Below are 15551 nucleotides of genomic sequence, written 5' to 3'. Positions count from 1 at the left end.
CTAGTGCCCTACATATAGTAAATAAGAAAAAAATACCTGTTAGTTAAAAAACCCTCAAATTATTTATCCTTAGTAGACACTGCTAGAGCGCTAAAAGCAAATGAGAGTGTTAAAAGTTATTAAAACACTACAACAATGAACTCAATGAAGATGAAATATAATAAGGGCAATTGTAAAATCTAAACATTTGTTTAGAAAACTGCAAAAAGAACAGATTAGAGGATGTGAACTTACTCACTGCTTTTGTGGAAAGGGGCTTTAGATGACTCTTAAATCCAGAATGAGCTAATAGTGGGATGTAGCTTCCTCAAAATTAAAAAATTTAGGTGCATATATTTAAGTGCCCGGTACAAAGCATGTAACCATCCCATCACATATTATATATAGTCATTTCACATTCTGAAGTATTCTGTTCGATTTGGAAAAATTTAAGACCCTAAAAAATGAAACATAACCAGAAGGTAATCCTGACAGAAGTTCATATAACATGGGTAAAATAAATCAAACTAATAAGGACTTCAGGACTGGAACAGGAAAGACTCAAAGGAAATTACAGAAGGCTCTGGCTATTTTGATGGACTGTCATGTGATACATTAAGCATAAAATCTACCCTGTATGAAAGGATAGAATTAGGATAAAACTCACAAATAATTGGAAAGATTTAAGGAGCTAGGCTTTGGGAAAAAAATTTCCTACATTTCTTACACACCAGTGGATTATTCCCAAGTGGATTATTCCCAAGTGGATTACACTCATATAAAGTAAGTTCATCCTTGCTAGAGTAGCTCAAGGAGCATTTATGTCCTAGAAGATGCCAACCAGAAGACTAAAATGAATAATCTCTGCAATCCCCTCTAACAGTAAAATTTAATTAGGAGAGTACCAAATAATGAAACAGTGCAGATTTTACCATGCCATCAGATATAAAAACTTCTTTACGAATAATTACACTAAACACTGAACTCAAGCTCTCAGAGCCTTAACAGAATGGTGTTAGAATTCTATATATACTGGGCAGCTCTAACATTAAACTACTTTTAAATTCGTAACTGCTAAAATCTATGTTTCAAAGGGAATAAGCTTTTCTAAGGACCATGATTTATTCTATCTCTTTAATCTCTCACTAATATTTTGTAACTGATACATTTAGATTTTTTTTTTTCTTTGTTTTTTTTTTTATTTGACAGAGAGAGAGACAGGGACAGCAATACAAGCAGGGGGAGTCGGGGAGGGAGCAGCAGGCTTCCCACTGAGCAGGGAGCCCAATGCAGGGCTCTATCCCAGGACTCCGGGGATCAAGACCTGAGCTGAAGGCAGGTGTTTAACAACTGAGCCACCCGTGCATCCCTATATTTAGAGTTTTAATGAAACTTTAGTATGCAAGTTAACAAAAGGACAAATCAAGGAACTGCAAATTTTTCTTTTTATCTCAAAAGATACTGTGACAAATAGTAATGTATTAGGATGTTCATCAGGCAGGGATGTGGAACTAAAGAAAAACTCTAAAATAGTAATTTATCTAATCATCTATTGAGGGATAGCAGCAAAGGTGCTCACTGTCTTATGAAGAGAGTCTGAACTGGAAAACTGTCAATTTAAGAAACCTTTACATGTGCTAACATAAGCACTGGAAGATAAATAAGTAGACATGACTCTTTAGTCCCACTCTGCCACTATGTTGTTATGAAAGTTACCTTGCCTCTCTGACTTTAGTTCCTTCATCAATAAAAATGGGATAATAGGGGCATCTGGGTGGCTCAGTGGGTTAAGCCTCTGCCTTCGGCTCAGGTCATGATCTCAGGGTCCTGGGATCAAGTTCTGCATTGGGCTCTCTGCTCAGCAGGGAGCCTGCTTCCCCCCACCACTGCCCCCCGACTCTGCCTGCCTCTCTGCCTACTTGTGATCTCTCTGTGTCAAATAAATAAATAAAATCTTTAAAAAAAAATGGGATTATAGTCTCTGGGCTGTTACAGAGATCATATGGAATATTAGTGAAAGAACTTTTGGGTGAAAAAGCAATGATACTATTTCTATGTAAAAATTTAAGCATGATTATCTCACAAATATACTTCAAGATGATATTGAAATACTGAAGTCTTCCAAACAACAAACAGATACATCACAATGTATTAGTATCAAAGTAAATTAATACAGAGAATGAAGTCTGGCAATTAACATAAACTGTGAACTGAATTTTCTTATGTCACAGTTGTGGAACTTCGTCTAAGGTGCAGTTGTTTATTATTGTATCAGTGGGGAAAATCCTTTGATCTTCTGTTCAAATGTAGAAATTTTAGTACAACTTTTAAGTGTATATTGTAGTAAAATTACAATTACCAAAATATGCAAAATATTTTAACTTCTAAAGCAGTATTTAGGAAAGCCAATTTGGAAAAGAAAATCTGAGTAAATGGGGATAAGAACTTCTAACCAATCTTTAGTGGTTTCCTTTAACTAATGACCTTAGTCTGAAAAGGAAAGAATTCTTGCAAAGTACGATATGATGCATTTTTGTAGAGCCTTGGGATAGAATTTAAAAAGCCTTAAGAATATCTGGGGATTACTTCAAAAATGGAACCTACCTGAGTACATTAGGTTTTACAAAGGGCTACAGCCTACCTTTCCCACTCTTACCTCAACCACCACTTCCTACATTCTGGTACCAAGTCTTTTGACTCCATCATGCTCTGGTGCACAGACTGTAAAGTAAAATTTAATATTGGTTTCAGTAAGTTCCACTTTACCACCTGACTCATACAGCAGAAAAATGGTAGGAGAGGGAAATTTTATTGTAAAAAGGAGAAGAAATTATTAATCATTCTATGTGCTCATAGAGACCCACCTTTATCTCATTTCTAGTTATCTCTTATTCTCTGCTCTCAAAAAGCAGAACGGGAAATATTATTTTAGTCAATACAAGAAGGTATGAAATCGTATTTTCTCCTGAAAGTGACTATTCACATCAGTTTAGTATTCACAGCTCCAATAAATTAATCTGTCACTATAGTATAGACAGAAAGGAAGACTGCTAAGGTACAATAAGATGGTAAAATCACCCCAAGGCTTGCTTATAAAACACAACTAAAACAGCTGGTGGTCTCTCCTTACATCCTTCTAACTCTGAATTTATCTTCATAACTCTTCAATAAGTAACAGAGAAGGTAGCCAATGAATACTTTTGCATCAACATAAAGCTTAAAAGATACAGAGTAAGGAAAAAAGGAGTAATACTTTAGATCACGTTTTTAGTATTTTATAATATAAAAGTTGTAGTACACCAGAGCATTTTACTAAAAACGATCTTCAAAATCATTTCACATGGGTATGAATTCTTTCATAATTTTATATAACTACACTTGCTAATCCAATATAGTAAACATTACTAGTATTCCCAGATAACTGACAGATTACTTCAGATTGAGAAATCACTTTTTATCTCAATCTGGTTTACAATAACAACTTGATTCTAGAACACTTCTTTAGCCATCACTGACTTCTTAAAAGACACGGTCTCTTTTCAGCTTTTACACCTTGGCTTCTTTGAGCATTTGCCACTGTGATCAATCCTTGAAATTCACAATCCTTTCTTTACCTTCTCTGAAACAGCTTATACTTTGTCCTGGTTCTCCTACTTTTCCTGATCTAAGTGTCTTCATTGACAAACCTGAAATAATGGTATCCCCAGAGATCCATTCTTATCAAGATAAGTGCATTTAACATCTTAGATGTTATCTTGATAAGCACAAATGACTCTATTCATTTTCCCTAACTTTAACTATCACCTACATGTTGATATATCTCAAATCTTTATCTTGACTTATTTCCTGAGCTCTAGGTACTTATTTCCAATAATCTACTGAACCTCTCTGTTTTGATGTTTCTTATATAATTCAACCTCCAAATATCCAAAACAGAAAATAAAAAACCTGGTCCATTCACCATTTGTATTTCTGTTAAAGCTACCACTATTGCACAAACTAGGAATGAGGAAGTCATTCTTCTCTCTTCCCTTTCCTTCCACACCTAAATCATTCATTCTTCTTCTAAATGTTACATCTAAGCTCTTCCTTCATCCCCACTGCCACTGCTGGTAGTTAAGTCTTAGAAAACACTACTTTTAATCTAGGAAAGTATGTATCAGAGATGCAATGGGGTATGCTAGAGTATGAGGGGAAAGAAGTTAGAAGTATTTATATTTAATTTTCATCTAACAATTAGAAATTAAGATTTACGGGCGCCTGGGTGGCTCAGTGGGTTAAGCCACTGCCTTCGGCTCAGGTCATGATCTCAGGGTCCTGGGATCGAGTCCCACAACGGGCTCTCTGCTCGGCAGAGAGCCTGCTTCCTCCTCTCTCTCTCTCTGCCTGCCTCTCTGCCTGCCTGCGATCTTTCTCTGTCAAATAAATAAATTCTTAAAAAATAAAAAAAGAAATTAAGATTTACTAACATTCATGGATATGGATGGACACTGAGGTCTTCACTTAGCCCATGTTAGATGATCAGATGTAACAGATGATATACAGGAACCCTAAGAGACTAACAGGACTTCTGCAACATGTAAGAGTTAAAAGTGTACTGCAGCAACATTGTACGGTGGTAGATGTTAAATGCACTTATCTTGATAAGCACAGGATAACTTACAGAGTTGCAAATAGCTATGTTGTATACTTAAAACTAATATAACACTGTATGTCAACTATATTTCAATCAGAAAAAAAGAAGCAACAATGGAACTCTCACTCACTCACTTTCAGCATGTTATAACTTACTTCAGTTCAAGTGTGTGGCATATATTCAATCTGATTTTTGGTACATGAATCTGAAAATTTCAAATTATTAAATATATTATTATATAGTTTATTTCAAAATATTGTTTTCTGCCTTTAATTTTTCTATAGTTATGTTAGAATAGTGGTGCATTTCTATAAATTTAAAAACGTTAAATGTGTACATATACATTTATTTATCTATTTATTGTTCAGTCCATGTCAAACACATTTTAACTGATGGGGATGAGTAATCAAAGATTTGAAGACCACTGATCTAGACTACTGCAAACAGCATTCCCATTGTTCTCCAGAACTCTGGTCTTTCCTCTTTCCTTTCTCTCCTCCCCACTGCTTTTATTTTTAAGATTTTATTTATTTATTTATTTGACAGAGAGAGAGAGAGAGCGCGCGAGTGCGCAGAAGTGGGCAGAGCGGCAGGCAGAGGGAGAGGGAGAAGCAGGTTCTCCGCTGAGCAGGGAACCCAATGCGGGGCTCTATCCCAGGACCCTGGGATCATGACCCGAGCCAAAGGCAGATGCTTAACCAACTGGGCCACCCAGGCACCCTCTTTCCTTTTTTTTTATTTAAGAGATTTTACTTAATCATTTGAGAGAGAGAGAGAGAGAATGAGCGAGCACGAGCAGAGAGAGGGGCAGAGGGAGAGGGAGAAGCACACTCCCCTCTAAGCAGGGAGCCAAATGCGGGGTTGGATCCCAGGAACCTGAAATCATGACCTGAGCTGAAGGCAGAGGCTTAACCAACTTAGCCACCCGGTGCCCCTGGTCTTTCTGTTTTCTAATTAATTTGCCACCCTGCCATTAGTTATGCTTTAAAATATGGATGCTCCTTGTGTGTTCAAAGCCTCCAATGGCTCTCCACTGTTTCTGAATTCACACGCCTTAGCATGGATTTGAGACCCTTCACGGGGTGCCTGGGTGGCTAAGGTGGTTGAGTGTCCAACTCTTGATTTGGGCTCAGGTCATGCTCTCAAGGTTGAGATCCAGCCCCGTGTCCAGCTCGATGCTCAGCAGAGACTCTGCTTGAGATTCTCTCTCTCTCCCTTTCTCCTCCCCACCCCTACTGTCTCTTGCTCTCAAACAGATCTAAAAAACAAAACAAAACAAAACAAAAAAACACCCTTCACAACTTACCCCTGGTTAAATTTTCATACTCAAGGTACTCTATTCATACTGGCCTATTTCTTTTACATAAACATGTCATGGTTTTGTTATATCCACTCTATATAGATTTTTCTTTCTTTTGTTCTACTATTTAGTTCAGATACCATATATATATATATATATATATACACACACACACACACACACACACACACACACACATATATATACACCCCATCTTCCAAACTAAAAGCAAGAATCTCTGCTCCTTCACCACAGCACATAGTGCATATCTCACAGAACTTGTCACTACATACAGATTATGAAATCTCTAACAGGGATCACATCTTATTTACCTTGTTATCTCCAGAACCTAGCACGAGACCTGATACAAAAAAGGGGCACAAAAAATTAAACATGAATGAAAACATAGGGAGGATCCTAAAATGATTTTTAAGTTTCAAAAGTTACTGCAGAATTTAAACTTTAATTCCAGTCAGGATCCATATACTCTTTAAATCCAGTACCAGAGAGTACTCTACCTTGGTACAATCATGTGGTAAATCCAGACAGCTAGTTTAAATTGATTTAACTCAATTTAAGAAAAAAGTGGAGCAGACTAAAAATAAGCAAATCATGCTACATGCCTAAGAATACTACACAGCTGTTACTATAATTTAGATCCACACAAATAGACAGATGTTAGGAATAAACTCTACCTATTAGTCCCTGATGTTTAGGAATATATTTATTTATAAAAGTATCTTTCAACTTCAAATATATTGTAGAAATATTAGCTAGAAGACTAATTATTACTGAGTAATTTGTTGAGAATTTTTAAGTCTGAAATAATCACCATCTGTTAGCTTTCCTATCCTCCAAGTCATTAACTAACAAGGAAAATAAAACTTGCTTATTAACTGACATATACTGCACAGTACAGTTTCCCTAAGATAGCTAAATACTCAAAACTACACTGTTCAGTTTTCACCGGCAGTGTTTTCTGGGTTATGTTCTTTATAGCATTTTAATCAGAATTATGCTCCTCTATAGGAATGATACCAAAAGGACAACTGGCAAAAGAAAAAATTAACTTCTTAATAAAAAAAAAAATGTGTTTTAAAAGACACCATCAAGAAAGTGAAAGGCCAACAGGCAGGAAGGAAGAACATTGCTACACATCATTACATCTGATAAGGGACTTTTAAATATACCTAATGAAGAATTTCCAAGACTCAATAACAAAAAGACAAATTATCCAACTTAAAAATGGGCAAAGGACCTGAACAGACATTTCTCCAAATATACAAATGGCCAATAAGTACATGAAAACATGCCCAACATCAACCATCAGAAAAATACAAATCAAAATAACAATGAGATGCTACCTAAAACTCCAAGGAAGGCTATGATAAAAAAGATAGGTAACAAATGGTGGTAAGGATGTGGAGATGCTTGGATCATCACACACTGTTAGTTGGAATGTAAAATGATGCAGCCAATTGGGAAGAGAGTCAGGCAGTTTCTCAAAAGGTTAAACAGAGTTACCAAATCATTCCAGTCTTAGCAATACACTCAAAAGAAATGAAAACATGTGTCCACACAAGACCTTATACACAAATGTTCACAGCATTATTCATTACAGCCCCAAATGCAAACGACACATGTTCATCAACTGATGAATCAATAAACAAAATATCTTTACAACAGAATAATATTCAGTAATAAAAAGGTAGTACTGATACATGCTACAACATGGATGAACCTTAAAAACATGTGAAGTGAAAGAGGTCATTCACACAAATGGCCACATATTATATGATTCCATTTATATGAAATGCCCAGAAAAGTTAAATCTATAGAGACAGGGGCGCCTGGGTGGCTCAGTGGGTTAAAGCCTCTGCCTTCAGCTCAGGTCATGATCCCAGGGTCCTGGGATTGAGCCCCGAATTGGTCTCTTTGCTCAGCAGGGAGCCTGCTTCCTCCTCTCTTTCTGCCTGCCTCTCTGCCTACTTGTGATCTGTCTGACAAATAAATAAAATAAAATCTTTTTAAAAAATGAAAAAAATACATGGAACGCCTGGGTGGCTCAGTTGGTTAAGCAGCTGCCTTCGGCTCAGGTCATGATCCCAGTGTCCTGGGATCGAGTCCCATATCGGGCTCCTTGCTCGCAGGGAGCCTGGTTCTCCCTCTGACTTGGCCTGCCACTGTCTGCTTGTGCTCTCTCTTTCTGACAAATAAATAAATGAAATCTTAAAAAAAAAAAAAAACATTAAAAAAAATCTATAGAGACAAAGTATATTAGTGGTTGCCAGGGGCTACTGGGGAAGACAATGGTGAGTGACTACTAAGGAGTAATGGGGTTTCTTTCTTCTTTCTTTTTAAAGATTTTATTTATTCATTTGAAAGAGAGAGAGAGAGAAAGCGCGCGCGCCAACATATGAGGAGGGGGAGGGGCAGAGGGAGATGGAGAAGGAGGCTCCCCCCTTCTCTCTGCTCATGGTGAGCAGAGAGCCCACCATGAGGCTTGATCCCAGAACCCTGAGAACACTGATCATTACCTGAGCCAAAGGCAGCTGCTTAACAGTCTGACCCACCTAGAAGCCCATAATGGGGTTTCTTTTTCAGAGGATGAAATGTTCTAAACTTTTATTGTGGTGATGGCTGTATGCTATCTCTTTGAATACACTAAAAACCATTGAACTGTACACTTTACACAAGTGAGTAATACAGTATGTGAATTTTGTATAAATGAAGTTATTTTAAAAAAGTATGTCCCTCTCTTGGCATATTACCTATTTATAACACTGTGTCAATGACATTCCTAATAACAGCAGAAAGGGAGTTGTTTCCAACACTCCAATCTGAGATTTCTATTTAAAAGCCAAAATGGATTCAATATAGATTTTTTCCTTCAAAAATTCAATCGTCAGTATCGCATGACAACTGTATGCAATATGTACAAATATTTGGCACTCTATCACAAATCACAATACAACACCAGTAGTAATAATAACAGTAAAATTAATGTTTCATTTATAAAAGAAAACTGAACCAAAAAAATTCAAACAGAATTTAATACTATTTCAAGATTCCTCCAAATCTATTCATGTTTAAAATAGATCTTGCAGTCATAAAATAATGCTTTTATATAATTTTCCCTATGTATGTATGTTACTATCTAATGATTCTGAATAAGTATCTAACAACCTATTTGAGGCTTACCTGCATACATATTTAGCAGTTGGACAAACCAGCATAAAAACTCAAGTTACAGAATTTATACTCTAGGTCATAATAGTTCTAAAAATATTTGGTTTTTAGTTATAAAGATCATCCACTTGGTTTTTGTTTTTTTTAAAAGATTTTATTTATTTATTTGACAGAGAGAGATCACAAGTAGGCAGAGAGAGAGGAGGAAGCAGGCTCCCTGCTGAGCAGAGAGCCCGATGCGGGACTCGATCCCAGGACCCTGAGATCATGACTCGAGCCGAAGGCAGCGGCTTAACACACTGAGCCACCCAGGCGCCCGGTTTTTGTTTTTTTAAGATTTTGTTTATTTATTTGACAGAGAGGGAGACACCAAGAGCAGGAACACAAGCAGGAGGAGTGGGAGAGGGAAAGTAGGCTTCCCGCCTGGCAGGGAGCCTGATATGGGGCTCGATTCCAGGACCCTGTGACCTGAACTGAAGGCAGACGCTTAATGACTGAGCCATCCAGGCCCCAAGATCAGTTAGTTGTTAAAAAAAAAATAGAAACACTTAAAATCTGCCTAACAAATATGCTCTCGTACCAAATGATCATTTTCAATCAAAATCTTATTGGCAAAAAAAGCATTATATACACATACCCTAAAGGGGTGAGGAAAGGACAAGAAGACAGAAAATCGGAAGTAGGGAAGCTGACTCAAAAAATGACTCACAAGCATTTCCTGGGTATTTTGTCCAAGAAAACCCCTCTGACTAAAGTGGAAACTTGTTTGGCTACAACCCATAAGTCTACTATAATGATTAATGCCGTGGTACCAAATATTTGAACATGTGGCATATGGACAAGAAAAACCTCCTACGTGTTGATTTCAATACTGGGGCATTTTAACCTATAACTGTTTAACTAATACAGAATAGGAATTGTCAAGTTCTATCTAATTCCTTCTAACTTTTCAAACTCCAGCCATTGAAGTATAGCAACTGAACCAATTTCAAAAGCCCAGCAACAATTTTAACTGGTAAGTTACATACTGCAAAAGGTGAAGATAAAAGCTAGTCTTTTGAAGGAATAAAGGGAATAAGTTTTGCAGATGTTGACTTAAAATCAAGTCAATATTACTAACAAAGTAGAAAGTTGACTTATGACCCTTTAGGAGTCTCAAAGAAATCCTGTAGGTCCTATGAAAACTCTGATCAAAGATACGAGATAAAAAATTTCCATGTGGAAACATCTAAATTACAGATCCTTTACTCCTACTGGCAAACAATGTAACACAACAAAGCAACCTGAAGACAAAATATAATTAGGGAAGTCAACAGGATCATAAATTGAAAGCCAGAATGTACACACCAATTCATTACATATATTTTTCTCTCAAATTTAACCAATATGTTGAACATCTACATGTGAAACTTAATACTATTTAATTTTTTTTTTTTAAAGTAGGCTCCATACCTAAAATGGGGCTAGAACTCACAACCCTAAGATCAAGAGTTGGATGCTTTACCAACTAAGCCACCCAGATGCACCAATTTCATATATACTTACATAATACACAAATAACTCCCTTATCCCTATCAAAAACAAAAAGTTAGATAGAAGGAACAAATCTAGTAAATAATTTTTTTTCTTTTTTTACTTAATATTACTGACACTGCGTTAGTCCCTCAGAACTTCTCTGAAAAACTAAGACCCTCCACCCTCCACTGATATCTGTAAGCCCTAAGCCTGCATCTCCTGTTATTCTCTCAATTTCAACCCATTTTGTCTTTAAAGCAGTTTTGTTTTCCTAACATTTTCATCATATAATTTTCCTACTTAATAAATATCCTGCATGCAACAGGGGCGCCTGGGTGGCTCAGAGGGTTAAAGCCTCTGCCTTCAGCTCAGGTCATGATCTCAGGGTCCTGGGATTGAGCCCCGCATCTGACTCTCTGCTCAGCAGGGAGCCTGCTTCCTCCTCTCTCTCTGCCTGCTTTTCTGCCTACTTGTGATCTCTGTCTGTCAAATAAATAAATAAAAATCTTTATAATAAATAAATAAATAAATAAATGGCCTTCAACAATTCTTTACTATATACTGCTAAAATTAGGGGTGATTCTTTTGGGCAGGGCAAGGAGGAAAGGCAGTAGTAAGGAATTCAGTTCAGAAGTATCTGCCTTAGGGTTGCCTGGGCGGCTCAGTCAGTTAAGCATTGATTCTTGGTTCCAGCTCGGGTCATGAGATCAAGCCCCACATCATTCATGTTCCATGCTTAGTACAGAGTCTGCTTGAGATTATTTTTCTCTTCCTCTCCTACCGCTGTTCCTCCTCTCACTTGTGCTCTTTAGTAAATAAAATCTTAAAAAAAAAAAAGTATCAAAAAAAGACAAATATCTGCCTTAGACATTCTATCAATTAAGAGATTTACTTAGATTAATAAATGCCTCTTTCTTTCTTTTTTTTTATAGTAGGTTCCACATGGAGCCCAACATGGGGCTGGAATTGGTGACTCTGAGATTGAGACCTGAGCTGGTATCAAGAGTTAGATGTTTAAGTGACTGAGCTACCCACACACCCCAATAAATGCCTTTTTAAAATGTAAATATCAGGGGTGCCTGGATGGCTCAGTGGGTTAAAGACTCTGCCTTTGGCTCAGGTCATGATCCCAGGGTCCTGGGATGGAGCCTCCCATCCAGCTCTCTGCTCAGCAGGGAGACTGCTTTACACCAGCTGCTCCCCCAAATCCCCCTACCGCCTGCCTCTCTGCCTACTTGTGATCTCTACCTGTCAAATAAATAAAATCTTAAAAAAATAAAATAAATAAGATAAAATAAAATGTAAACATCAAACAGAAGGGTCGGGGGCACCTGGGTGGCTCAATCAGTTATGTGTCTGCCTTCGGCGCAGATCATGATCCCAGGGTCCTGGGATGGAGCCCCATGTCATGCTCCCTGCTTTGCAACAAGTCCATTTCTCCCTCTCCTTCTGCCCCTCCCCTCCTTGCTTGTGTGCTCCCGCTCTTCCTCTTTCTCTCTCAAATAAATGAATAAAATCTCAAGAAAAAAACCCCAAAAGGGTCAGGATTATCCCTCAAATTTACACATTGAACACTCCAATTTTGAGAAACAAGAAAAAGTGAATTTGAGAGCACAGCATGAAGACAGGATGATGGCTCACAGAAAGAGCTGAGAGAGAAAGGAATCTAAAAGACTAGCCTAGAGACCCACAGGAGAGAAGAAGGGTAGGGCACTGAAAATCTCTATCTGGCCATACATAGCCCTTTATAATATCCAGTTCTCCTTCCTGTCCCCTACTATCATACTCCTTTCATTTTACTTTTATAAACCTTTCGTTCACTCTATTGAGTATTATGTGTCAATCATCAAGCTAATATCAGGGGTACAAAGTACTCCTTTTCATGAAGATGTCATACTGGGAGAAGAGGGAACAACAAGTATTTAAAACACTAAAAATACTATTAAAGGAGTATACACCAGATACTACAGAGTCACAGAAGAACGAACTACCTCTGACTATAGAGTTAAAAAGGTAATGTCTTAGGGGGCACCTGGGTGGCTCAGCCAGTTAAGTGTTTGCCTTCGGCACAAGTCATGGTCCCAGGTCCTGAGACTGAGCCCCACATTGGGCTTCTTGCAGAGTGGGGAGCCTGCTGCTCCCTCTCCGTCTGCCACTCTCCCCCTGCTTGGGCTCTCTTGCTCACTTGCTCTCTCTCAAATAAATAAAGTCTTTAAAAAAAAAAAAAAGGTATGTCTTGAAAAATAATGGAAGTCTACCAGATAGTAAAGGGCATAGAAGGTATTCCAGGTAAGAGCTGCAGAATATAGAAAAAGAAATAGATCAGAGCCAAACTAAGAAGGGAATGCCATACTAAAATCTGGGGTGTCATTTTGTAGTCCAGAGGGAGTGAAATTTTATAGTAGGAGGGTGACCTCGGAAAGAATTCTGCACTCCACATTAATTAAAACATTCACATGACGGGTTTTTTAAAACATGTTATCACTAAGTGTCTTAGTGCTCATTCACTTCGTATTTCTTTGGGTCTTAACTAATTGACGAATTTCTTTTTTTTTTTTTTAAAGATTTTATTTATTTGACAGACAGAGATCACAAGTAGGCAGAGCAGCAAGCAGGCAGAGAGAGAGGGGGAAGCAAGCTCCCCAGTTAGCAGAGAGCCCAATGCAGAGCTTGACCTGAGATCTGACCTGAGCTGAAGGCCAAGACTTAACTCACTGAGCCCCGCAGGCGCCCCTAAATTATGAATTTCTTAAAGGCAAGAACCACCTCTATCTTAAATGAAGACTCTTAATATAAATTCCTTTTATATTCCCTTACTACCCAAACCACAACGGTATGTATATATATACACACATACATACATAAATACATACATATATACACACATACATTTGGGGAAGGTGAGAGAAGCAGCTTACTGAAAGCAGATTGATAAATCTTTGTATATCATATATACTTATTCCTATATAAGCATAAGGAAAGTTAGGGGAGTTGAGGATCAGAACAGAAATCATGCAACATGACAATCTCTAGCTCTACCCACTAGTGCTACCATCCCATCATCTTAAAGGAATAACTAAGCTGGGGGTGGAGATAGGAGGGGAAAAAAAAGCACAGATATGTTACCAGATAGCAATGGAAAAGATGCTTAGTCTGCTTTCAAGAGCATACAAAAAAGACCTGAACCTTCTCTATTATCACAGAGAAAACATGTGAGCTCATGGTATAATGAGAAAATTTCAAGGCTATTTGTAGATTTTTCCCAACATCACACCACTGAAGTACAATCAATTTCAAAACAAATCACCACCGGTTCCTGGTAAAACGGTTAGACAGAATCGCTATTACTAAATATGAAAGAAAAGCATAATTACTAAAGCAAGACAAATACTAAGAGCAAAATAATCTCTGCAACTTCATGATTCTTACCTGTTCACTCTCCTAGGACACTTGTCTGGTTTAATATCTACCTCATAGAGGTAGACATCAATCTTTGGGATTTCAACTTGAAAACAGTTTGCCAGCAATTTAATGGGTTTGCCCATGGTGCCATAGCCAGGTCTTCTGGGCACCATAAGTAGGGGCTGGGCCCCAACGGGTCCTGCCAGGGAGAGGGGGAAAAAAAGAGTAACGTTGTTATAAGCTGCATTTGATAATGTTGTCAAATCAGAGTATATTAGAATTTTAAGAACAGCTAAGAATGGTTGAAGCCTAGTGCTGGAAGGTGACATCATTTCTAACACCTCAACATTTTTTTCTCCCCAAATTACTCTCCTCATTTAAATCGATATACAAACAAACAAAAAATTGGGTATCTCTGTGAAGTTGTTTCAGAGGGGCAGAAAGAAGAGAGAGCAGTCACATAAACCCAAGTAAGCATGAGTAAGCACAAACCAGTTCCAAAGAGTACCAGACCAACAACAATGCAAATTTAATTTTTTAAAGGATTATTTACTTTAGAGAGGAAGTATGCGTGCGGGGAGAGGGACGTTGGGAGAGCAAGCTAGAATCTCAAGCCAACTCCAAGCTGAGTGCAGAGTCCCAAGCAGGGCTGATCCCGCAACCCTGAGATCACTACCTGGGAGGAAACCAAGAGTTGGCACTTAGGGACTTGTGGGCGGCTCAGTCGGTCAAGTCTGTAACTCCTGACTTCAGCTCAGGTCATGATCTCAGAGCTGTGAGAATGAGCCCCAAGCCAGGCTCTGCATTAAGCATGGAGTCTGCATATCCTTTTCCCTCTGCTCCTCCCTCCCTTGCACACTCTCTAATAAATAAATAACATCTTAAAAAAAAAAACTTTGAAACTTAACTGAATGCCCACCCAGGTGCCCCAACAACATAAACTTAAACTACAATACAATAAGGATAAGAACTGAACTAAATACAATAAATATGACATAATAAAAGGATCAATACGGTAAGAAAGATCAACAAAGTATAAATTTGATATTATGAAAATTATTTGAAAAGATTAAATTGATAAACTCCAGGCAACACTGATTTTTATAAGAGGAGGATGGGTGCCTGGGTGGCTCAGTCAGTTAAACCTCTGACTCTTGATTTCAGCTCAGGTCATGAGCTCAGGGTGGTAGGGACCCTGCTCTGTAGGATTCCATAATCAGCAGGGAGTCTGCTTGAGATTTTCTTCCTCTCCCTACCCCCCAACCAATGTGAGTGCATGCTCTCCCTCTCTCAAATAAATAGATCTTAAAAAAAAAAAATAAGAGGAGAAAAATAATTAATGTAATTACAGTGAAAAATATGCTATACTACAGATACTGAAGGCATAACATTTTGTCAATAAGTTTGGTGAAATAGACAAATTACTAGAGAAATTCAGGTTACTGACACAGAAAAGTATGTAAAATATAAAATGTCCTCTGTTGGTAGAAATATAAAATGGAAAACAATATTGTGGTTCCTCAAAACATT

General features: G+C 37.8%; 1 protein-coding gene across 7 annotated transcripts in view; it reads right to left on the bottom strand.

Annotated features, from left to right (window-relative positions):
- Positions 1-15551, bottom strand: part of AGO3 (argonaute RISC catalytic component 3) — a 128947-nt gene that overhangs the window by 88375 nt on the left and 25021 nt on the right. For 5 of the 7 annotated variants that reach the window (XM_004740797.3, XM_045064192.1, XM_045064193.1 and 2 more), the window contains one exon: positions 14049-14220. In XM_004740797.3, coding sequence (XP_004740854.1) covers positions 14049-14220 — 172 coding nt within the window. Of the gene's footprint in view, positions 1-234; positions 1179-2635; positions 2701-14048; positions 14221-15551 lie in introns of those variants that run through there. The other 2 variants (XM_004740798.3, XM_045064191.1) reach the window with 2 other exon arrangements.

This window comes from Mustela putorius, unplaced genomic scaffold, assembly GCF_011764305.1.
Source record: "Mustela putorius furo isolate JIRA1106 unplaced genomic scaffold, ASM1176430v1.1 tig00003853_pilon_pilon_pilon, whole genome shotgun sequence".
NCBI lineage: Eukaryota > Metazoa > Chordata > Mammalia > Carnivora > Mustelidae > Mustela > Mustela putorius.
This window is presented reverse-complemented; position numbering and strand designations above follow the sequence as displayed.